At 41.0% G+C, this 24,296-nt stretch overlaps 1 protein-coding gene and 1 pseudogene across 3 annotated transcripts in view; both read left to right on the top strand.

Annotated features, from left to right (window-relative positions):
• DCP1A (decapping mRNA 1A) overlaps positions 1-24,296 on the top strand; it is a 59,956-nt gene that overhangs the window by 18,689 nt on the left and 16,971 nt on the right. For 2 of the 3 annotated variants that reach the window (XM_039243655.1, XM_039243656.1), the window contains 3 exons: positions 10,630-10,696; positions 17,179-17,317; positions 22,684-22,797. In XM_039243655.1, the coding sequence (XP_039099586.1) occupies positions 10,630-10,696; positions 17,179-17,317; positions 22,684-22,797 (320 nt within the window). Of the gene's footprint in view, positions 1-1,464; positions 1,484-10,629; positions 10,697-17,178; positions 17,318-22,683; positions 22,798-24,296 lie in introns of those variants that run through there. The other variant, XM_039243657.1, reaches the window with a different exon arrangement.
• On the top strand, positions 2,138-9,708 carry LOC120239401 (annotated as a pseudogene).

Raw genomic sequence — 24,296 nt, 5'->3', positions numbered from 1 at the left:
GTAGTCATGGAAGTACAACCTAAAGGTAATTAAATATCTTACCATGCTCCCAAACTCTTCAGTGACTTGCCTATGCTGCATGACATAGTTAGGACAGCTGTTAACAGCTGCAGAATATGGTGGGGGTCCAATAACTAAATAGTTTGCTTTCGTCTTGAGAAAAACCATTTATAAATCAGGATGCCATCATTATTTGCCACAGCAAAATAATATTGTATTGTCAAATCCTTACTCTGTGCTGTAGTTAATCGAGGAAAGTTATTTCAGGATGTTTCGGCAAATGAATGGTTCACAGTATGTGTTGGGCCTTGGAGTAGAAGTTCTCTGGAGGGAAGAATACTTGGCTTTGGCTTGGAGACAGGTCCTCAGCTATCTGGGAACTTGTCTGTCTTTCCTCACCAGTGACAGTGACAGGCTCAGGGGCAGCTCTCAGGGCTTTCTTGCCAGTTGCATGCACCGAGCATTTGATATGTTGGCAGACAGAGCTGATTCTTGGATGCGTGTCTGAACCTCTACAGGTCCACTTTTGGCAGAATCGAGTGTGACTCTTATCCTTTACCCATTAAGCTATCGTTATAGCTTCCTTATCTTTATTTCTTCTGCAAACATGCCTTTGAAAGTGTTTGGGTCTCTTTTGGCAGTTTACTTGATAATGTACAAGAGTGGAAGATGTGTGTCTTATTGCTAAATTTTAGTGTATTCAGAGGAAGAAGGGAGGATGAAAGTGAAGTTTTGTCAACATAAGTTGATAGTTCTGTTGGGTTTATTTTGATTATCCGTATGAAATTCTTAAGAGTTGGGCTTTCAAACCCCTTATGAAAACATTATTAAATGCCCGTTTAGCCCCAAAAATGCTCTGAGTATAATGTATTGCATATCACAAACTTTCTCCTTACTCTAAAGTTGTATGGGTGAGTCCATTAGAGGAAAACTGGAATCTTGTGTTTGGACTCTCGTGCTTTGTGTGTTCTTTAGCCAAGGTGGTAAGAGGCATATTTAAAGAAAGATGGTTGCGTGTACTTGCCATATATGGAGTCTTTTCAAAACCCAATCTGATTACTCTATGTAGGGGCAATCCTTTGCCACGAGGAATAGGAACATAACCAGACCCTGTGGGAGATGCTGCTTAAATAAATACCTCATCTTTAACAGAGCTTCCTCTATGTTCCTTGTCAAAGGGATATCAAAGCTGTTTATTTCCATCATGTTAAAATATTCCAAAATTACTTGTTATTCATTAGACATTGATTCTGTTTGAAGCAGTGGTGGTGTTTTGCAGTTCTGTGAACCTGGATTCCAAACATGGAAAACTCTTCACATCAGGCCGAATGAAGGCTCAGAAAACAAAAGCCAACCCGGCAGTGTGGTAGCTATGTGCACAGTCACCTGCAGGACGCATAGCCAGATATGGAGCCCAACAGTCAAGGATGGTTTTAGTGAAACTGAAGGGTTTCTCTACCAGACAAGTCCCCCTTATGAACAGGTTAGGGAAAAAATTTCATGTTCATGATCTTCATTCATAAAATGAAGCCATTTGCTCACTCTGTATATCAATGTTTTCACTCCTTCTACGATGACAACTGAAAAAAATCTAATCTTTTATTTCTGTCAAAAAGGGAACTTTAAAGTTGTGACTGGCCATGAAGTTTTTTGTATAATAGGATGATATTCAGAATGAAACAAAGGTTCACCATTAAAATAGCTTTTATTGTACACTGGAAACTATAAGACATTAATCAAGGAAGTTGAAGAAAACACAAATAAATGGGAAAATATTTCATGCTCCTGGATTGGAAGGATCAATATTGTTAAAATGTCTATACTACCTTAAGCAATCTACAGATTGAGTATAATTCACATCAGAATTGCTATGACACTTTTCACAGAAATAGAACAAACAATCCTAAAATGTGTATGGAACCACAAAAGACCCCAGATAGCCAAATTTAAGAAGAAAAAAGCCCGAGACATCGCAATCCTAGATTTCAAGATGAACTACAGAGGTGTAGTATGCAAAACAGTGTGGTGCTAGCACAAAAATAGACACATATATCAGTGAAACAGAATAGAGTACCCAACAATAAACCCACACATATGTGGACAGATTAATTTACAACAAGGGAACCAAGAACATACCATGGGGAAGAGACCATGTCTTGAGTAAATAGTGTTGGGGAAAGTGGACAGCTATGTGCTACTATCTTATCTTACACCATACACAAAAATAAATTCAAAATAGATTAAAGACTTGAATGTAAGACCTGATACCAAGAAACCCCTAGAGGAAAACATAGGTGGTAAGCTCCTGGACATCAGTTTTGGCAGTGATATTTTGGATTTGACACCAAAAGCAAAGGCAGCAAAAGCAAAAATAAACAAGTGAGACTATATCATCTCAAAGCTTCTGCAGAGCAGAGGAACCCATCAACAAAATGAAAAGGCATCTTAGCAAATAAGAGAAAATCTTTGCAAGTCACGTATCTGATATCGGGCTAATAACCAAATTATATAAAGGACTCATACAATTCAGTAGCAAAAGAATGAACAACCTGGTTAAAAAAGTGAGCAGAAGATTTGAATAGACATTTTTCCCAAGAAGACATACAGATGGCCAACAGGTACATGAAAAGATGCTCAACATTTAATATCAGGAAAATGCAAATTGAATTCACAATGAGGTCACCTCACACATGTTAGAATGGCTATTATCAAAAATACAAGGGGCACCTGGGTGGCTCAGTCGGTTGAGCATCCGACTTCAGCTCAGGTCATGGTCACACAGTCCATGGGTTCAAGCCCCGCGTCGGGCTCTGTGCTGACAGCTCAGAGCCTGGAGCATGCTTCTCCTATTCCGTGTCTCCCTTTCTCTCTGCCCCTCCCCTGCTTGTGCTCTGTCTCTTTCTCCCTCTCAAAAATAAACATCTAAAAAAATTTTTTTTTAAATACAAGAAGGGGCGCGTGGGTGGCTCAGTCAGTGGAGTGTCAGACTTTGGCTCAGGTCATGATCTCACGGTTCATGGGTTCAAGCCCCGCGTTGGGCTCTGTGCTGTCAGCTTGCTCAGAGCCTAGAGCCTGCTTCGGATTCTGTGTCTCCTTGTCTCTCTGCCCCTCCCCCGTTCGTGCTCTGTCTCTCTCTGTCTCTCAAAAATTAAGAAAATAAACACAAGAAACAACAGGAGCACCTGGGTGGCTCAGTTGAGCATCCAACTCTTGATTTCATCTCACATCATGATCTCATGGTTCATGATATTGAGTTCCGCATCAGGCTGTGCACTGACAGCACAGAGCCTGCCTGGGATTCTCTGTCTCCTCTCTCTCTCTGCCCCTTCCACACTTGTTCTCTCTCTGTCTCAAAGTAAATAAACAAAACTTTAAAAAAATACGAGAAGTAACAAGTGTTGGAGAAGATATGGAGAAAAGCAAACCCTCATGCACTGTTACTAGGACTGTAAATTGGTGCATCTACTATGGAAAACAGTATGGAGATTACTCAAAAAATTAAAAACGGGACTGCCATATGATCTGGCAATTCCATTTCTGGGTATTTGAAAAAATAAAAATGCTAATATGAAAAGATATATGCACTCCCGTGTTTATTGTAGCATTATTTACAACAGCCAGAACATGGATACAACCTAAGAGTCCGTCAATGGATGGATGGAAAAAGAAAATGTATGTATACACGATGGAATATTACTCAGCCATAAAAAAAATGAAACCTTACCTTTTGCAACAATATAGATGGACCTTGAGGACATCATGCTAAATGAAATAGATGAGATAAAAAAAAAAAAAGATAAATGCTGTATGATCTCACTAATGTGTGGAATCTTTAAGGGGAAAAACAAAAAACAGGATGCCTGGATGGCCTAGATGGTTAAGCCTCCAACTCTTAATTTCGGCTCAGGTCATGATCTCACAGTTTGTGAGTTCAGGCCCCTCAAAGCGCAGAGCCTGCTTGGGATTCTCTCTCTCCCTCTCTCTCTCTTCTGCCTCTCCCTTGCTCGCTCTCTTTCAAAATAAATAACTTATAACAAAACAAAAAAGCTCATGGATATAAAGAACAGATTGATCATCGCCTGAGAAGAGGGGAGGGGAGGTCAAAAGGTACAAATTTCCAGTTACAAAATAAGTTAAGTTATAGGGCTGTAATATACAGCATGGTGACTAAAAATCTATATTCTGTCATCCTTTTATTGTATATTTTTAAACTTATTTATACTCTTTTATGTGTTACTTTAGTCTTAAAGCATAATTAAGGCTCATTAACTTTTCGTTTCTATAAAAAAAAAATGTGTTACTTCATGTAACGAGGCAATGGCTGTGTGGTGTCAAGACCACTGGCCTAAGAATGAGAATACCTGAGTTCTAGCTACAATTCTAAGACCTTTTTCTTCTGATTTTTAATAAGCTCTTTAGTCTTTCCATGAACCTCAGTTTCCATCCATAAAAGTGCATAATGAGACTTCTGATCCAAACAAGATGGCGTAGAGTTACTTGTCTATCCTTGCTTATCCCTGTTAAATACAGCTATAAAACCCAGAAATAACTCAAGAGATAATCAGGAGAACTCTGAAAGGTAGAAAGGGGAAGACCTAGAACTGTCAAAACAACACAGCAACAGGGTCTTACAACCCTCTCACCCAACAGAAGAAGGAGACCCAGGCCTGGTATTCATTGACCTCCAACCCAGGGCAGGGCAGGTAAGCTCATTCCCCTCCTGGATCAAGTGGTAGTCCTGCCAACAATATCAGGTGAGCCCAGAAAAACTGGCTGAAGGGATTAGGAGCCCTGCTGACAATAAGTGCCACCCGGCAAGTGCTGTCCCTCCCTCCCACCAAGGGAAGGTAGAAGTAGAGGAAGAGTCACATCACTAGCCTACTCTGGGAACAGTCTTCATCTGTGCAGGTCAGACGCTCTCTTCTGGGAGAGCACACCAGGTCGCCTAGCCATGGGGAACCCCTCCCACACCTTCAAGTGATACTTGCTGAGAGCCTACTAAATTCTTAATTCAAGAAATTATAAAAAGAAGAGCAAATTAAGCTCAAAGTATACAGAAGTAAGAAAAGAATAAAAATGATAGAAGAAGAAATCAATGACATTGAAAATATGAAAAGAGAAAAAAAATAATGAAACAAGCTGGGTTTTTAAAAAACTTTTTAAAGTTTATTTTGAGAGAGACAGCGCAAGTGGGGGAGGGTCAGAGAGAGAGAGGGAGAGAGAGAAAATCTCAAGCAGGCTCTGTCTGCAGTGTCAGCACAGAGCTCAATGTGGGGGTCAAACCCATGAAGCAATGAGATCATGACCTGAGCCAAAGCCAAGAGTTGGACATTTAACTGAGTCACCTAGGCACCCCAAATTTTAAAAAGATCAATAAAATTCATAAACCATTAGCAATACTAACAAAAAGAAAAAGAAAACACAAGGTACCAGTATCAGGAATGGAATAGTGGATATCACTATAGATTCTCCAGACATTAAAAAGGTAATAAGCTAATGCTGTGAACAGTTTTATAGCCATAAACTTGATAACTTGGAAGGAATGGACCAATTCCTTGAAAACCCAAACTACAAAATTCAGCCAAGATAAAACGTAACATGAATAGTCCTATAGCTATTGAAGACAGTGAATTCATAATCCAAAAACAAAAAATCTCCAGACCTAGTTGGTTTGGAGAATTTAAAGAGGAGTTAACACTAATTTTACATAGTTTCTTCCAGAAAACAGACAAGGAGGGAACAATTTTCAACTGATTTTTTTAAGCCAGTATTACTGTGACACCCAAACAAGGCAGACAGTACAATAAAAGAAAACCATAAACCAATACCTCTCAAAAAGTAGATGAAAAAAAGTACTCAACCAAATATTAGCAAATTCAACAATATACAGAAATGGGTTCTATTCCAGATCTGCAAAGTTGGCTCAGTATTGAAAATCAGGGGCACCTGAGTGGCTCTGTCAGTTAAACAACTGACTCTTAGTTTCAGCCCAGGTCACAATCTCACAGTCATGAGATTGAGCCCCTTGTCAGGCTCCACATCAAGTGTAGAGCCTGCTTGGAATTCATTCTCCCTCTCTCTCTCTCTCTCTCTCTCTCTCTCTCTCTCTCTCTCCCCCCCCCTCTTTCTCTGCCCTTCCCCACTTGTGTGCACACACATACACACTGTCTCAAAAATAAAGAAACTTGTAAAAAAATATATTGAAAATCAGTTTGCTCTACCACATCAACAGACTAAAGATGAAATAGAAATATCACATGATCATATTTTGTGTTTTTCATGCAGAAAAAAAGCCATGCCCATGCATGATAAAAACTCATAAGTTCAGAATAGAAGTAAATTATGTGATCTTGATAAAAAGCATGTACAACAAACTTACAGCCGATATTATATTTATAGTGAAAGTCTGAATGTTTTCCTGTAAGATTGAGAAGAAGGCAAGGATGTCCACTGTCAGCACTGCTGAGCAACATAGCACTGAAAGTTCTGACCCCTGCAGTAAGGCAGGAGAAAAATAGGCCTACATATTGGAAGAGAAAAAGAAATAATAAAAATGTTATTCACAGATAACAGAACTAAGTACAAATTCCTAGAACTAATTAATGAGTTTGGTAAGGTATGAGAATACAAGATCAACATTCAAAAATCGGTCACAATTAAAAACTATCATTTAGGGGCACCTGGGTGGCTCAGTTGGTTAGGTGCCCAGCTTCAGCTCAGGTCATGATCTTGCAGTTCGTGGGTTCGAGCCCCATGTCGGGCTCTGTGCTGACAGCTCAGAGCCTGGAGCCTGTTTTGGATTCTGTGTCTCCCCTTCTCTCTGCCCCTTCCCTATTCACACTGTCTCTCTCTCTCTCAGAAATAAATAAAACATAAAAAAAAAACAAAAAACAAAAAAAACTATCATTTAGGGACGCTGGCTGGCTCAGTCAGAAGAGCATGCGACTCTTGATCTTGGGGTCATGAGTTAGAGCGCCACAGTAGGTTTAGAGATTACTAAAAACTAAATAAACTTAAAAACAAACTACCGTTTATAATCCTTACAAGGAAAATTAAGTACTCAGGCATAAATTTAACAAAACATATACAGAATCTATGTGCTGAAAATTACTGATAAAAGAAATCAAAGAAGATCTAAATAAGTGGAGAGATCAACTGTGCTTGTGCATTGAAGAACTCCACATAGTACAAATTCACTTATTCCCAAATTAGTCTGTAGGTTTAAAGCACTTTCTGTCAAACTCCCAGCAAAGTTTTTGTAGGCATAAACAAATTTATTCTAAAACTTATATGGAAAAACACAAGCCATAGAAGCTAAAACAATTTGGAAAAGATGCATAAAGTGGAGGGAGTTATTAAGGCCTCTATAGCACAGGAATCAAGACAGTGTGGTACTGGTGGAGGAATAAACACATAAATAGGATAACAAATCTGGAAATAGATCCACACAAACATGCCCCACTGATATTTGACAAAGGTACAAAAGATTCCTCAATAAACAGAGGAGAGCATTTTCAACAAATAATGCTGGAATATTTAGACCAAAAAAAAGAAAGAAAGAAAGAACCTTAACCTAAACCTTTTTATACAAAAACTACTCAAAATTGATTACCAACTGATGGGGCATCTGGGGTGGCTCAGTTGGTTAAGTGTCTGACTTCGGGTCACATCATGATATCATGGTTCTTGGGTACAAGCTCCGCATCAGGCTGTGTGCTGACAGCTTAGAGCCTGGAGCCTGCTTCAGATTCTGTGTCCCCCTTTCTCTCTCTTTCCCTCTTTCTCTCAGAAATAAGTAAAACATTTTAAAAAATCGATTACCAACTGAAATGTAAAACTATAAACCTTCTAGTAAAAATCACAGAAAATTTTGTTACTGCAGGTCCATCAGCACAGTATTCTTTAGACTTGATGCTAAAAGCATGATCCATAAAAGGAAAAATTGGTAAGTTGGACCTGTCAAAATTAAAAATCTTTGTTCTGGAAGGACCTTACTAAGAGAATGAAAAACAAGCTACAGACAGAAAATATTTTCAAACCACATATCCAACAAAGGCCTGGTATCTTGAATATCTACAGAACTCGTAAAATTCAGCAGTAAAAAAAATCCAATTAGGAAGGGCAAAAGACATGAACAGACATTTGACTAAGTAGAAAATACAGATGAGAAAGAAGCACATGAAAAGATGTTCAGCATCATTAGCTTTTAGGGAGATGTAAACTAAAGCCACAGTGAGATGCCACTAATACCTGTCAGAATGGATGAAGTTAAAAACAGAAGAGCAGATGCCGGCAAGGATGTGGAGAAGCTGGATCGCTCATGCGTTGCTGGTAGGAATATAAAATAGTACAGACACTCTAGAGAATAGAATTTCTTTCTTCTTTAAACTGAACATGCAGCTGCTGTGACTCAGTAGCTGTGCTTTGGGGCATTTAACCCAGAAATGAAGACTTACATTTACACAAAAACCTGTGTATGAACATTCATAGCTGCTTTATTTGTTAATAGCTCAAAACTGGAACCACGCCACGTGTCCTTCAGTGGATAAACATTTGAACAGGTACAGCCACAGCATGAAATACTACATAGCCAGAAAAGAGAGCGGGGGTGGAGATGAACTATTGATGCAAGCAACAACTTGGATGAATATCCAGAGAATTATGTTGAGTCAGAAAACCCAATCTCAAAAAGTTGCATACTGTATGATTCTGCTTATATTCTATAACATTCCTGAAATTACAACATTAAAGAATCGAAGAACAGATTAGTGTGTTTGCCAGGGGTCAGAGATGGGGGATAGGGATTAAGGAAGGAGGGCATGGTCATAAAAGTCCACCAGGGATCCTTGTGGCCACAGAAATGTTTTATAACTTGACCTTGTCAATGTCAGAAGCCTGGCTGTGATATCATATTATAGTTTTACAAAGTGTTACCAATGAAGGAAACAAAGGGCACGCATATTCTCTGTTTATTTTTTCTAAGTGTGTGTGAAGCTACAATTATTTCAAAATTAAAAGTGTAACTTAGCCCTTTTCCTTTGGCACGCCACTGAAGATCCTGGTGTTGCCATGGTGTTACCGGTATTATAAGAACAAAACATAAGTCTCACTTCTGCAGAAATGTCCCTGATGCCAATATCCACATCTTTGACCTGGGGCAGAAGAAGGCAAACCTGGATGAGTTCCCACTGTATGGCCTCATGGTGTCAGCTGAATATGAGCAGTTCTGCTCTAAAGCCCTGGAGGCTGCCTGTATTTTTGCCAACAAGTACATGGTGAAAAGCTGTGGCAAAGACGGTTTTCACATTCAAGTACAGCTCCACCCCTTCCCTATCATCTGTATCAACAAGACATTGTCCTGTGCTGGGGTTGACCGACTCCAGACAGGTATGCAGAGTGCCTTTGGGAAACCCCAGGACACGGTGTTTAAGGTCCACATTGGCCATGTCATCATGTCCACCCAGAAGCATGTGATTGAGGCCCCACGTAGGGCCTAGTTCAAGTCCCCTGGCCACCAGAAGATCCACATTTCCAGAAAGCAGAGCTAAGTTTAATGTGGACAAATTTGAAGATGTGATGGCTGAAAAGCAGCTCATCCCAGATGGTTGTTGGGTCAAATATATCCCTAATCATGGCCTCTTAGACAAATGCCAGGCACTGCTGCCTCCTTATTCATGCCCACCAATAAATCCTACTTCCTGTCTTTAAAAAAATAAAGTTTAATTTTTTTTAAAAAAAGGCATAATGATATGTACACTGCCTGTACCAGTCATTGTAAGTATGGAGGGAGGTACAGCCTGGACCAAGCTGTGAGTGTCATGGTGCGCGCACATGGTAGCAATGTGCCATAGCCATTCGTGTGTTTGTTTTGACTGACAATTCTGTGTTTCTACTCCACTGAATCCAATAAGTATTTACAGTGTTTTTTTTTGTATTGTTACCTTTAATTATAAAGTTCATTTATCTATTCACCAAATAGTTTTTGAGGGTTTTCTTAGTGTTCATCCTACCACACATGCTGGGAATGAAAAAGGAAAAGAAGTGTGATAGACTGAGCTCAGCCCCAGCATTTGCATTTCCTGCGTGAACGATATTGACCGTAGGTTGAACCTGGAGCTGGTGTTTGTTTTTATTCAAACTGCTAATTCTGTATTTCAAGCTTTAAGAGATTGACAGAGGTTCTGTTGTTTGGTTAGCTGGTGGGTGAACTTGGTTTTCAATAATTAAGACACTTTTTTTCACATTTTACTGTCGATTTGGAATGCATCTCGCAATGTTGATTCTTAGTTTAACAGCATTTTTCTTTCTTGGTAATACAGAAAATAATGGTACCTCTTACACGTAGTGGCACCTTAGGGTCAATGAGATCTAGAAATCATGTCTAAAAGCTTTCTTTTATAATTTTCACCTGAGTCTTTTAACTATCCTAATTTTATTAATAATTTCATTAAACAGTTTAAGGGAGAGGCTTTTTTATCTTTAGAGGAACTCTAACAATTTGAGGGTTTGATGGTAAATTCTGTTGATGGTAAATTCTGTGACATTCCATGGTAATAATATAGTATTTACGTATACACAAATGTTGAAACCGCATTTTCCCTTATCTTTTTCTCTCCTTTGTTTTTCAAGTGTCGATATACAGCATCTGGTTTTATGACAAGAATGACTGTCATCGCATAGCCAAACTCATGGCTGAGTAAGTATTTATGTTACAACATAGATTTAATTCATGATATATGAGAGTTGAAAAAATTACTTTCCCCCTCACTTATCTTCATTACTGAGTCTACTAACTCATATTTCTCTCCTGATTTCCTGCTTATTGTCAGAAATTTGGAAGAGGCAGAAAAGTTTAAAGAAAACTAGAATTACCTGTGATCCTACTACTTCCATTGTTAGTGTTTTAGTCTGTTTCCCTCCTGTCTTTTTATTTATACATTAGGTCAGTGTGTGGTGGTTTTTTACAAAAATAGGATCACCCTGTACCTCCTACTTTTCATTCAACAGCCTTTTTCCAGTTTGCACTAGAGAGTCCTCTGTGGTATTTGTCATTTTATCCAGCCCTGAGGACAAATCATAATTTAACCAGACCCTTATTGTTAAATATGTGCTTAGAGCTAACTCCACAGGACAGCACCGCACCCAGGGCACAGGCAGGCTGCTTTAGGCTCCGGTGAGATGAGCAGTGCCATGTAGACGACTCCTGCCCGCGCTTCCTTGAAGTGAGCTGGGCTGTGGCGCCGCCCCTAGGTGCAGTCGTCCCCTGCGTCACTAATGGGCTGTGTTCCAGGAGATGCTTTGTAGGTCAGAATCTTGGAATCTGGAAAGTCATTTCATTGCATGAATGTTCTTTTTTGTTTTTAATAGTTTATTGTCAAGTCGGTTTCCATATAACACCCAGTGCTCATCTCAACAAGTGCCCTTCTCCATGCCCATCACCCCCTTCCCCCTCTCCTCCACCCCCATCAGCCCTCAGTTTGTTCTCGGTATTCAAGAGTCTCTCATGGTTTGCCTCCCTCCCTCTCCCCCACTATTTTTCCCCTTCTCCCGCATGGTCCTCTGTTAAGTTTCTCCTAATCCTCCTACACGTGCAAACATATGGTATCTGTCCTTCCCTGCCTTACTTATTTCACTCAGCATAACACCCTCAAGTTCCATCCACTTTGCTACACATGGCCAGATTTCATTCTTTTTCATTGCCATATAGTATTCCATCATATAGATAAACCACTTCTTTTTTTTTTAATTTATTTATTTTAAATTTATTTTTTTTCTTTTTTCTTTTTCTTTTTTTTACAAATAGTTTATTGTCAAATTAGTTTCCACATAACACCCAGTGCTCATCCCCACAAGTGTCCTCTCCATGCCCATCCCCCCTCCCGCCCACATCCATCCGTCCTCAGTTTTTGTCAGTATTCAAGAGTCTCTCACGGTTTCCCTCTCTCCCTTTCCCCCACCATTTCCCCCCTTCTTCTCCCCCTTGTTCCTCCGTCAAGTTCCTCCTAATCCTCCTATACGTGCAAACATATGGTATTTGTCCTTCTCTGCCTGACTTATTGCGCTCAGCATAACACCCTCAAGGTCCATCCATGTTGCTACACATGGATGTGTATGGCCAGATTTCATTGTTTCTCACTGCCATGTAGTATTCCATGGTATAGATAAACCACATCTTCTTGATCCATTTATCTGTTGATGGACACTTAGGCTCTTTCCATGTTTTAGCTATTGTGGAGAGTGCTGCTATGAACATTGGGGTACATGTGCCCCTGTGCATCAGCATTTCTGTATCCCTTGGGTAAATTCCTAGCAGTGCTATTGCTGGGTCATAGGGGAGTTCTATTGTTAGTTTCCTGAGGAACCTCCACACTGTTTTCCAGAGGGGCTGCACCAGTTTACATTCCCACCAACAGTGTGGGAGGGTGCCCGTGTCTCCACATCCTCGCCAGCATCTAGAGTTCTCTGATTTGCTCATTTTAGCCACTCTGACTGGCGTGAGGTGGTATCTCAGTGTGGTTTTGATTTGTATTTCCCTGATGAGGGGGGGATGCTGAGCATCGTTTCATGTGTCTATTGGCCATCTGGATGTCCTCTTTGGAGAAGTGTCTGTTCATATCTTCTGCCCATTTCTTCACTGGGTTGTTTGTTTTTTGGGTGAAAACCACATCTTCTTGATCCATTCGTCAGTTGATGGACATTTAGGCTCTTTCCATGGTTTGGCTATTGTGGAGAGTGCTGCTATGAACATTGGGGTACATGTGCCCCTATGCATCAGCACTCCTGTATCCCTTGAGTAAATTCCTAGCAGTGCTATTGCTGAGTCCTAGGGGAGTTCTGTTGTTAATTTTTTGAGGAACCTCCACACTGTTTTCCAGAAGGGCTGCACCAGTTTACATTCCCACCAACAGTGTAGGAGGGTGCCCTTTTCTCCACATCCTCACCAGCATCTAGAATTCTCTGATCTGCTCATTTTAGCCACAGTGTTCTAAAGGGTGGCTCACTGCCTCTTCTCAAGCGAGTGCGCAGGAGCCACCCTCACCTGGCTTGTCTGAGCTGCTGCTGCTGCAGATCTGGGTTCTGGGAGCCCAAGCCACTGCAGTGCTGGAGGGGCCTGCAGAGATACGGCAGCAGTGCGCTCCGGCTCGCCTGTGTTTGCTCCTCAGTTTTTGCCGAAGTCTCCCCAGAGAGGTGAACCCTGCCCCTCTCATCAAAATTCCCTTTGTTCTCCTGCAGGGTTTTTATCTTCATCTTTGGAAGAAAACTCTTACTTTTTTTTTCTTTTTAAAGAAACAGGCCAATTTTACACTAATTTCTGTAAAAGTGTAAATAAATACTCCCCAAACCTCAATTCCAGGCATGTTTGCATTTTAAAAGATACCCATATGGCTGAAGTTTTCATCCAGGACCACTGTCGTGTCCTGATAGGATGTTTGTCCGTCTCCTGCTTTGTTTGCTCTGGCCGTGAGCTCACAGGGTAGGCTGAGTTTATTACTGCGGGCACACAGCCCTGAAGATACTGTTCCAAGTGAACTTGCACCACTCACTCATGTTGGAAAATGTGTTACCTCTCTAGAAGCCCCCGTTCGTTCGTTCCTTCCTTCCTTCCTTCTTTCCTTCTTTTTTTCTTCTTTTTCTTTCTATTTTTGAAAGAGAGAGAGAGCGACAGAGGATCCACAGCGGGCTCTCTGGCCCTGCACTGACAGCAGAGAGCCTGACATGAGGCCCAGACTCACAAACCGCCAGATCATGACCTGAGCTTCACAAGGTTGGACACTGAGCGGACTGGGCCACCCAGGTGCCTCAAAGCACACTTTATTTTTACAACACCTTGTCCTTGGAAACTAATTAAAACTACTGTTTTTAAAAACGCATTTACTTATTTGATGACTACTTTTTTGTATTTTTGAAAGTGACAGCAAAGACAGTTTAGTTTACTTCTCATTACTTAGAAGACACAGATTTATTGATTCTTGGTTATCCTGAAATCCAGAATATTTTTCTTAAATATCTAAACTTTGAAATACATTAGTATATAGACTTTCTCCTGCAGGTTGAGAGTTTTGGGACCCCAAATTTGTTTCTTTTCGTTTTAATAGCTACTTAGAGGAAAGCATTTTAAGCTTTTTTCTAAACTGTCAGGGCCAGTGGTACCCCTCATACAAGACTTAGGATGGTAAACGAGGCAGGAGACTGAAGGCCTATCTGAAAATATTGTATTGGAACCAAAAATAAGATGAGGACATAGAAACAGAAAGCAGAAGGGAAAAGAAGAGCGTTTGAGGTTCTTTCACGAGAAATGCCCAAAGAAGCACATTTGCTTACACTTCCAGCTTGTTTTACTAGAAGCAGGGGCAGTATTGCAGGTGACTTGAGAATGCCCTCACAAAACTGTCAGTAATGAGTTTTCAGGGGTCTGGCCTGTTTATGGCCAAAGAGAACACCTTCTGTGTTAACATTAACTTTGTGATCAATGGTGTTCTGGTCACCAAAGATTAAAAAAAGACTATCTTTCTTTGCTCTGACTTTGTCTGTGTACAGCCTCTATTTGCTACATATTGCAGAGTATTGTGTCTGCTCACCAGAAATACAGGTGTGTATTGGCATATTGTGTGTCTCAATAAATGTGCCTGTCGGTGCCCATCCTGTTAAATGACTGTTTCAACAGCTGCAATATAATAAAAGTTCTCCAAGTAAAGAAATTGACTTATTCCAAAAGATGTTTATAAAAACTGAGAAGCTATGTGGGAGAGCAAGCAAACCTCTAGACCTGTACTGTATCCTAATTGGAAATCCTCTCTGGTCAGTGGCAAAGTAAAATCCACCACACTTGGGAAATGCTGACTCTCCTATGGAGGAAATCCACCCTGTCAGAAACTCTTCTTAACAATAAATCCCTGTTTGAATGGTTACCTACAAAGACTATGAAATTTGGGGAATTTATGGAAGTGAGCCTTATTCCTGATTTATGGGTAGTCTTAAGGGCATATTTGGGAACAGGGCGAGAGGCAAAGGCACTTCTCAAAGAGTTTGGATTGGAAGAGGCCTGATAGAGTCCCAGCATCATTCCTGTCCCTTCCATGCCACCTGGACATGCTGTTGAAAGCAGAAGTGGACATTATAAGGTGGCCTGTTCCACCGGTAAACAGTGGTGACTATTAGAAGTGTTCTCTCTGGGGCACCTGGAGGGCTCAGTTGGTTGAGTGTCTAGCTTCGGCTCAGGTCATGAGTTCGATCCCCACATCGGGCTCTGTGCTGACAGCTCAGAGCCTGGAGGCTGCTTCGGATTCTGGGTCTCCCTCTCTCTCTGTCCCTCCCCCACTTGCCCTCTGTCTGTCTCTTTCAAAAATAAATGAAACATTCTAAAAAACATAATGAAAAAAGAAAAGAAAAAAATATTCTATTTGGGGGATTCCTGGCTGCCTCAGTTAGTAGAGCATGCAACTCTTGATCTCAGGGTCATGAATGCAGACCCTGTGTTGGGCATAGAGCTTTCTTTAAAAAAAAGAAGAAGAAAAGAAACTTTGAACCAAAATTACAAATCTAGTTCAGAGCCTGGATGAGGGGAAACTAGCATGGGCAAACCAGGCAGCCTGGCAGGAGGGAAGAGAAACAGGGTGTGTGACCAGAGGCCTCAATGAAGGTGAATTCAAGCTGGTGAAGCTTATAACTGAGTATAAATATAAGTCTCTTGAAATAGCAAAAATAGCTTTTTTTCCTCTGATTATTAGAGTGCCTGTTAATTATGGAAAATGAAGAAAAGTACAAAGAAGGAAAGTGAAATTCCTTGTGATCCACCATCAAGAAATAACCAACATATATCTCTCCAGTCTTTTTCTCCTTTGCAACAGGCCTCACAGTAGGGATAATACAGTCTTTCTTTTCCAGTATGGATATATGTGAGACGGTATGGATGCTTACTGCTGTGGTCCTCATATCACATACCAGTCCTCTTTCATTCTACTCTGAAGTCTGTGATTGTACATTCATTTCAGAAATAGTCATCTTATTCAGAACTGTAAACATCTAGATAGAGAAATAACACCATTACCTCAAAGCAGGATCTTCTAAACAGAAAGCTTGCTTTAGGAGAAGATTCTGTGGTCAAATAAATTTGGGGAAGTATATAAGCCCACCCTTCTTGGAGAATCAGAATATATTTTAGTACATTAAAAACTCAGAATGAGTCTGCTGTTTAAAAAAAAGCCTGTTTAATATTGTAAATAGAAGAACCATCCCACACACGTGAATGGGAGCCCCTTGGCAGGCCATTTTAAAGCAATGAACTGACACTGAGTGGCCTATTCTTGTCCCACTCCTGGTGTTTAAAACAAAAAACAAATCTTCGGCTACTGAATTGTTTTATTGCCTGTCCTTATCACCATCCAGAACATTTTCAGCGCCTATAATTATCAAGTTGTGCTGTGCCCATGATCTCCTGTGGCAGCTAATCCTGTTCATCAGAGCTGGGATCAGAGCTAAAATCTAAATCGGTCTTAGAAAGAAAAAGACCCCGGCCCTCCCCATGGCATTCTCAACCCTCAACTTTTCTCGCTTTATTTTCAAGTGCAGAGTTAGCCTAAGCACCAGTCAGAGTAAGTAGCATTGCCGCAGTCGCCCTGACCTCACCACCCACTCGGTGATTTCTAAGGAGAGAATAAGGGAAACCTTTGAAGATTCGCTGAAATCTTTTTTTTCCCAAGAAGTGTCTGTCTCTCTCTCTCTCTGTCCCCCTTTCTCCCTCTCTTTCACCCCTTCCCTCTCTCTTTCCCTCTCCTTCCTAGTCCAGTGTCAATACAGACTTTCCACAGTGGTTGCTCAGCAATGCAGCCTACCTTTATCTTGCTGGTCACGTCCTTTTTAAAATGTACTTTACCTGGTCGTTTGAGTTCAAAAAAGAAAGAGAAATAATTTGGTCATTTTTGACGTATCTGCTCCCACCATCTCTAGAAAAGAATTCTGTACTCTGTCCTTCTAACAGTGAGACACATCAGTTGGCGTTGTTGCACATGATGCAACGGCTGGTAAAGCCGTTTGTACAGACTGTGACCCTGAATTTGTATTGGGGGAACAGCATATGCTGTGACATTCTTCCACACCCTCGGCAGCCAAACACCAGGAGAGTTCATGTGGTGTATTGTGTCTCAAGAGGTCTTTCTAAAACTTGGTCTCCCCCTCCAGCGTGGTAGAGGAGGAGACACGGCGGTCCCAGCAAGCTGCTCGGGACAAACAGAGCCCCAGCCAGGCCAACGGCTGCAGTGACCACAGGCCCATCGACATTCTGGAGATGCTAAGCCGAGCCAAGGATGAATATGAGAGGGTGAGACTGACTGGGAGGACCCAGAAGGGGGAAGGAGGTGGGTGGGCAGTGGGGGGAGAGAGGTGTCGGGGCATGTGCTGGGGAAGTGACCTCTGGGCCAGCAGAGTAAATGTAGAAAGAAAACATGTCTTACAGCTTTTAGCCTAAAAGGGATAGAAATTTGCTTATCTCAGAGCCCTTGATTTGGCATGAAAATTTAAAATGCTCTTTCTCTGTTCCTGTAAAATTACTGAAAATGGCTTCAGAGGCCAAAAGTTAGCCTGCAACAGGTAGTTCTGCAAAAGCCTCTTGCCTTTTCTTCACCCCTGCAGCCTCTGCTACGGCTTGGGAATGAATCTGTAGTCTGATCATTTGCACTTGCTAATACTATTTGTGGTCTGCAGTTGGTGGTAAGTCCACAGCCTTTACTAAGCATTATTTGGAATTTTACCCACATGTAAAGCTTTTCTAGAATTCTTTTTTTTCTCGTCTGTATAGTAGTTTAAAAGTTAAATGATGACATTTTCTCCCTGAAGTTGAATAAGATGGAAATTTTAGTGCACTTGTTAATTTATTCAGTACACACTTATGAACCATCCACTGTGCGTCAAGCAGTGGACATTTCGTTAGTGGTCTTCAAACTGTGTGGCTTTGGAACTGTCCTGACTTTTCACTTGACATGGGCACTTGAGAGCCTCACACTTCATAGGAGCCAGACTGAAGGTTTCCACTGCTGCGCGTTGTTTCAGTGGAATTGTAATTGTCACCTTACTCTTTACTCATATGTGATTAAGTTCTTTTCTTTTGTTTTTTTGTGTAATCCTCACCTCACCAAAAGTTCCAGGGACAGAGTGTGGAAAGCACTCTCTATGGTGTGTTTCACAAACAATTCAGCGCTAACAGTAGCCTCTACATAGTTAACTAGTGATCCTAAGAAAGGGTTCCCTTGGTCAAGTGCGGTAAGGAACTGTTGTTAACACGGCTCCTCCTCCTCCCTCCTCTTGGGGCTCTGCAGTGCTCAACACTCTCAGGGGCCCTACAGTGAGTACAGTAGCACCGATTCCCAGGTTGACTGCACCAGAAGACCATTTTTCTCATATTCCACTGTAGCAGCTCAGAACCCAGCATTGAGGGAGCAAACTTTGGAAACAGTACTCTGGAAGGTAACAAAGGAAAAGTCCTATTCAAACACCAAAGAAAGTCCCACTTCTGAGGTGGAGAAGTATATAGTAGAGCCCATGAGAAGTTTCAAGTTGTATCACATTCCTCCATGTCTCATAGAGAATTAGGAGGAATTTATTGGCCTCTGAAAATTAATACAGGGAAAGCAGTCATCTCTACAGTGAATTCATGAATACTTAGGAAACTGGATGAGAATAAATTTCAAGAATAATTTTCTGCACTTTTAGGTCCCCTTATATTCCCCCACATTCCCTCTCGTATCCTTAATGAGATCTCATTATCTATATAGATGCCTTGTTCTGTTTTTATAGAGGCCTTTCTGTGTCTGATAACAGGTAACTAATAAATCCAGGGCTCTGTCACGCATTCCTAGTGATGACTAGATCACATTGCCACACGGGACAGAAAGTGTAGGTGCTGCACACCAGAATGGTGCTCTAGGAGGTGGCCTGGCTTACTCCTCATGTGAAGAAGCAAGTAGCCACAAAATGGAAGAAGGAACAGAGCCTTTTTTTGTCACAAAACTATAAAGGAAGTCTAGGTCAAGCAGGCAATCTGACAGTGTGATACATTGCAAAATGTCAGGATATAGAGAACCCAATAATTACCATTGTAAAGAAAATTCCCCTATGCTATGTAATAAGTAAAAATGATGTTCATGGCTAGATTAAAATGAAACCTTTGGGAAAAAAAGATTTTTTTTTAAATAAATAAAATGAAACCTTTGGGAATTTTGTTAAATCTTTGGTACTTTCTATAATGCATTCATTCTGGTTTTGAAAACTGAATAAGTGTAGCTTCCTGAAAGAGCAGTTTTGTTTTGCGTCTGCACTTGCCTGTCGTCTAACCAAATGGAGTTGGTATTCGCAGTGACCCATGAATTCATAGCCAAGTGTTTGCATGGGTGCTCTCAGCTGCCGTGCAGCTCCAGATGGCCCTTTGTTTATCTGTAGTAGAGACTCAGATTGATAGTCAAGGGCAGGGGTGCAAGCCACGCCTCAGTGATGGGATGTAATCCCAATCCTAAATCTCCCCCACCCACTGGGTGTAATACCATGAATGAAATTCCACACTTTAGGGTGAAGACTTTATAGTAGAGACTGTTGGGAAATAAAAACTGCCTATAATGAACACTCAAGTCCTGTAGTTTGTTTTCACCAACTTACCTTTAAAGGTAAGAAACAGGGGCACCTAGATGGCTCAGTCAGTTGGGCATCCAACTTTGGTTCAGGTCATGATCTCACGGTTCATGAGTTTGAGCCCCCCGCATCAGGCTCACTGCTGTCAGCGTGAAGCCCACTTTGGGTCCTCTGTCCCCCTCTCTCTCTACCCCTCCCCTGCTCATACTCTCTCTCAAAAATAAAACATTAAAAATAATAATAATAAAGGTAAGAAAGATAGCTAAGCCACAGTCCTTTACAGCTGCCCCTTACCGAGTTGCTTCTAACCACAGGATATAATCCTGGATTTTGGTAAGAGGTTGTTTGTATTTCATATTTAAAGATTAAAGTTAAAAAAAACAAAACAAAACCATAATTCCACCACCTAGAAATAATCACTGATACTACTTTGTATCCTTCCAAAAATATGTGTAAATGTGTCCCAGGGTGTGTGGTATGTTTCTCTGCACTAGTTTTATTAACTAGTTTTAAAAGTTGCTTTTATTATAACTCTTGTAACCAGTTTTTTCCCAAAGAGCAATACCTTTATGACAGTAGCTATTCATCTCACAGGGACTCCCTGTGAGATTTGATAGAATGAAAAATTTTTGAAAAAAAGAATAGTGATACTAATAGCAGCATATTTTTCCTTCCATGCCTTACATAAACAATATGCTGGTTTTTCCTGATTCTCTTAAGAACTCAGAAATATATCCTGTGGCTAAGTCTTCACGTTCAGCATTTTCTCTTAAGATAAACTATTTGAAATACAATTGGTAGATCAAAGGATTTTGTCAATTAAGGTTTTTACCAAATATTGTAATAAATTGCCCTCCAGAAAGTTTGTTTTGATTGTTCATTTCCCCCAATCTGTACAGATACCGAGTGTCATCTACAAACTCAGAGTAAACCTACCAAGAACGGCCCTGCACATGTATTAAAGAATGTCTGAAGTTCTGGAGACCTTTTAAAGTGCAGCCCATCTTGTAGATCATGTTGAGTTAAGTATAGGAGACTCAGCTGCCCCAAAAAACACATGGGCTGTAGGAGCACATGCAGTGGGCCAGGGTGGCAGTGATGCAAACAGAGCCTGGCCCTGCATCACAGAGTCATGTGCTGCTCAGCTCCAGCCAGTTGTTGCAGAGGAGTCCAGCTTCTCTCCAAAAATAACAAGCTGGGATTTTTATGTGAAAACTCCCAATTTTAAAAAATTTAAAAAATGTTTCTGAATGTTGTATACCTTCTTCTCTAGGAACTTGTGTTGAACAATATTTTGAGCTTTTCTCTGATACAGTTTAATTCCAAGCATTCTCCATAATGTGTTAGTACATGTTGATGGTGGTGTTGCTCAAGTGGTAAAAAATATTTCATAGGTGGGTGAAATAGTTGAAGGGGGTTAAGAAGTACAGACTTCCAGTTATAAAGGGAGTAAGTCATGAGGATGAAAAGTACAGCACAGGAAATATAGTCAGTAATGTTGTAATAACTTCGTATGGTGACCACAGTTGCCTGGGTGAGCCCTGTGTGATATATAGAATTGTCTATCGCTATGCTGTGCACCTGAAACCAATATAACATTGTATGTCAATGTTTGTATGTTTCTTGAGTGTTTTAAACTGTTTCTGGTGTCCATTTTGACATGGGTAATGGATCACATAGCCCAGATATAACTTCAGTTCCTACGAATTCATAATTCTGTGCCCACCCAGTGATCTGTTTTTAAGATTCTCTTTAAAACTATTTTCACTTTTGGTGTTACATGTAAGTTAACAGGAATTTTAAAACATTCAAGACTGTCATCTGTGATGGTGATGCAGGAGATCTTTTTAGTTTAAGTTTTAAGAGTATATGGTGACTTCAACCAGTAGTGTTGGGAACAATTAGCCATCCGTATGCAAAAAAAAAAAACAAAAAAAAAACAAACAACCATAACATAAATGTAACACGTTATACAAAAATGAACTCAAAATGGATCCTAAATCTAAATGCAAAACTACAAAAATTTGCCATATGACATAGGAATACCACTGCTAGGTATTTACTCTAGAGAATTGATGCTTTTTTTTTCTTTTTCTTTTTTTTAAATGTTTTATTTATTTCTAGGAGAGAGAGAGAGAGAGACAACGTGAGCAGGGGAGGGTCAGAGAGAGAGGGAGTCACAGACTGAAACAGGCTCCAGTCTCTGAGCTGGCAGTCAGCACAGAGCCCNAGGGAGTCACAGACTGAAACAGGCTCCAGTCTCTGAGCTGGCAGTCAGCACAGAGCCCGACGCAGGGCTCGAACCCACGAACCGCGAGATCATGACCTAAGCGAAAGTCGGACGCTTAACCGACTAAGCCACCCAGGTGCCCCGAGAATTGATGTTTTTGTCCACACAAAAACCTGTACCTGAATATTCATAAAAGCTCCATTTGTAATTATCGAAAACTGGAAATAGCACAAATGACCTCCTATGGGTGAGCATTTCATGAGACGGTAGTGTGGTCATAGAGTGGAGTACTACTCAGCACTAGTAAGGAATGAACTATTAATACCTCAACAGCTTGGTTGAGTCTCAGATGCTAAGTGAAAAAAGCCAACATTCCATTTTTTATGCCATTCTCAAAAAGACTATTGTGACAGAGAACAGATAACTAGTTTCCAGGAATAGAGGGAGCACGTGATTGCAGTGGGACAGCATAAGGGAGGTTTTTAGGGTATAATAGAGCTATTTTATGTTTTACATCCTGCTTGTGGGGACAGGTGCATGGGAATTGTATGCCCCCAAAATTTCACCATATATTAAAAAACAAAATGGAAAAGAATATGTGATAAAGTAATAACGGTTTTCCTTGAAAGGAATATAAAAACAATTGTCACACTATTGTCTAAGTGTCAAGTGGTCACTTTCTAGAAATTTTATAAGTTATTTACTAGAGGGTCCAAAGCAAAACATTTGGGGGAATTTTGCTTGTTTTTAAAATAGCATTGCTGATAACCTCAAATGTGTTGTGAGCCAAATAATAGCAAACTTTTCACATGATATACTTTTCTTTTTAATTTCAGAACCAGATGGGCGACTCCAATATCTCCAGCCCTGGATTACAGCCAAGCACTCAGCTCTCCAATCTGGGAAGCACCGAGACCCTAGAAGAGACGCCATCTGGGTCACAAGATAAGGTTTGTATGGCTAAAGCCCTGGCTTTGCTCAGGGTAACAAAACACAGAGTAATATTTTGTAAGGATATCAATGCGGTACAAATACTATTTGTTTTTTTACCTGTCGAGGTGGATACCTCCAGGCAACACCCTGGTCACATCCACTCCTGTCCTTTGGCCAGGCTTTCCATCTGGATTTTGCAGGAGCCTCCTCTCTGGTTGGAGAGCTTTTGCCATTGCCACTCCCTTCCCTGCTCTTCACCCAGCAGCCAGAGTAATCGTGATAAACCAGGAGTTACATCCCGGCATCCCTGTGCTTAAAACTGTCCTGTGGTGGCTCATCTCCCTTGAGTAAAAGCCAGGGCCATGCGGCTGGTCTGCCTGGCCTGCCCTGATATAGCCTCCTGACCCTGCCTCCTCTCTTACTCTCGGCCTCGCTCACTTGGCCCCAGCCTCATTGGCCCTTCTGTTTTCACAAATGTGCCAGGCCTGCTCCTGCCTCGGGACAGGCCTTTGTCATCATTTCCTTCACCAGAGCCCTTTCCTCCCAGATAGGGCTTGCTCCCTCTCTTCCTTCAAATCTCTAGCATTCTCCATACAGCTGAGGCCTTCTCTGGTCACCCTGTTTTCAATAACCCTTCCCCCTATCCTGCCATGCCTTATTTTCTCCCTAAAGCTTCACCGGCTAACCTGTTTTGTGGTTTTCTTACTGTGTGCATTGCATCTCCGCCCCACCTGAATGTAAGCTCCATGGGGGCAGGCCCTTTTTCTGCCCTGTTCATTGCCATATCCTCCACACTTAGCATTGTAAATATTTGTTGACTAAGTTAGTTTTCTTTGTAGCCAATGGTTAGATAAATGAACAGATACCAAGTAAAACCCATAGTTTTTTAATTAAACTTTTTATTTTGAGATAATTATAGATTCACATGCAGTTTTAGGAAGTAATACAGAGGAGCACCTGGGTGGCTTAAGTCAGTTAAGCATCTGACTCTGGATTTCAGCTGAGGTCATGATCTCACGGTTCCTGAGTTTGAGCCCTGCACGGAGCTCCGCACTGTCAAATTGAGATTCTCTTTCCCTCTCTCTCTGCCTCTACCCTGCCTGCGTGCACACATGTGCACATGTTCTCTCTCTCTCTTTCTCTCCTTCTCTCTCTCTTAAAATAAACTTTAAAAAAAAAAAGAAAGAAATACAGAAAGATCCCATTTCCCCACTGATGACAGCTTACAAAATAAAATACAATATCACAACTTGGATACTGATAAAATCTACCCATCTAGTTCACATTTCTTCAGTTTTATTCATATTCATTTCTGTGTGTATGTGCGTGTCTGTATTTCTGTGCAATTTTATGTCGTACGCAGCTTTCTACATCCACCACCACCACAGTCAAGATACGGAAGACTTACCGAACACAAGGATCCTTAGTGTTGCCCCTGTATTCTCACACTGACCCCCTTTGTCATTCTTCCTGCCTTTCCCTATTCTCACACTGACCCCCCTTTTCATACTTCCTG

The sequence above is a fragment of the Hyaena hyaena genome, unplaced genomic scaffold (genome assembly GCF_003009895.1).
Source record: "Hyaena hyaena isolate Hyena2069 unplaced genomic scaffold, ASM300989v1 scaffold_231, whole genome shotgun sequence".
NCBI lineage: Eukaryota > Metazoa > Chordata > Mammalia > Carnivora > Hyaenidae > Hyaena > Hyaena hyaena.
This window is presented reverse-complemented; position numbering and strand designations above follow the sequence as displayed.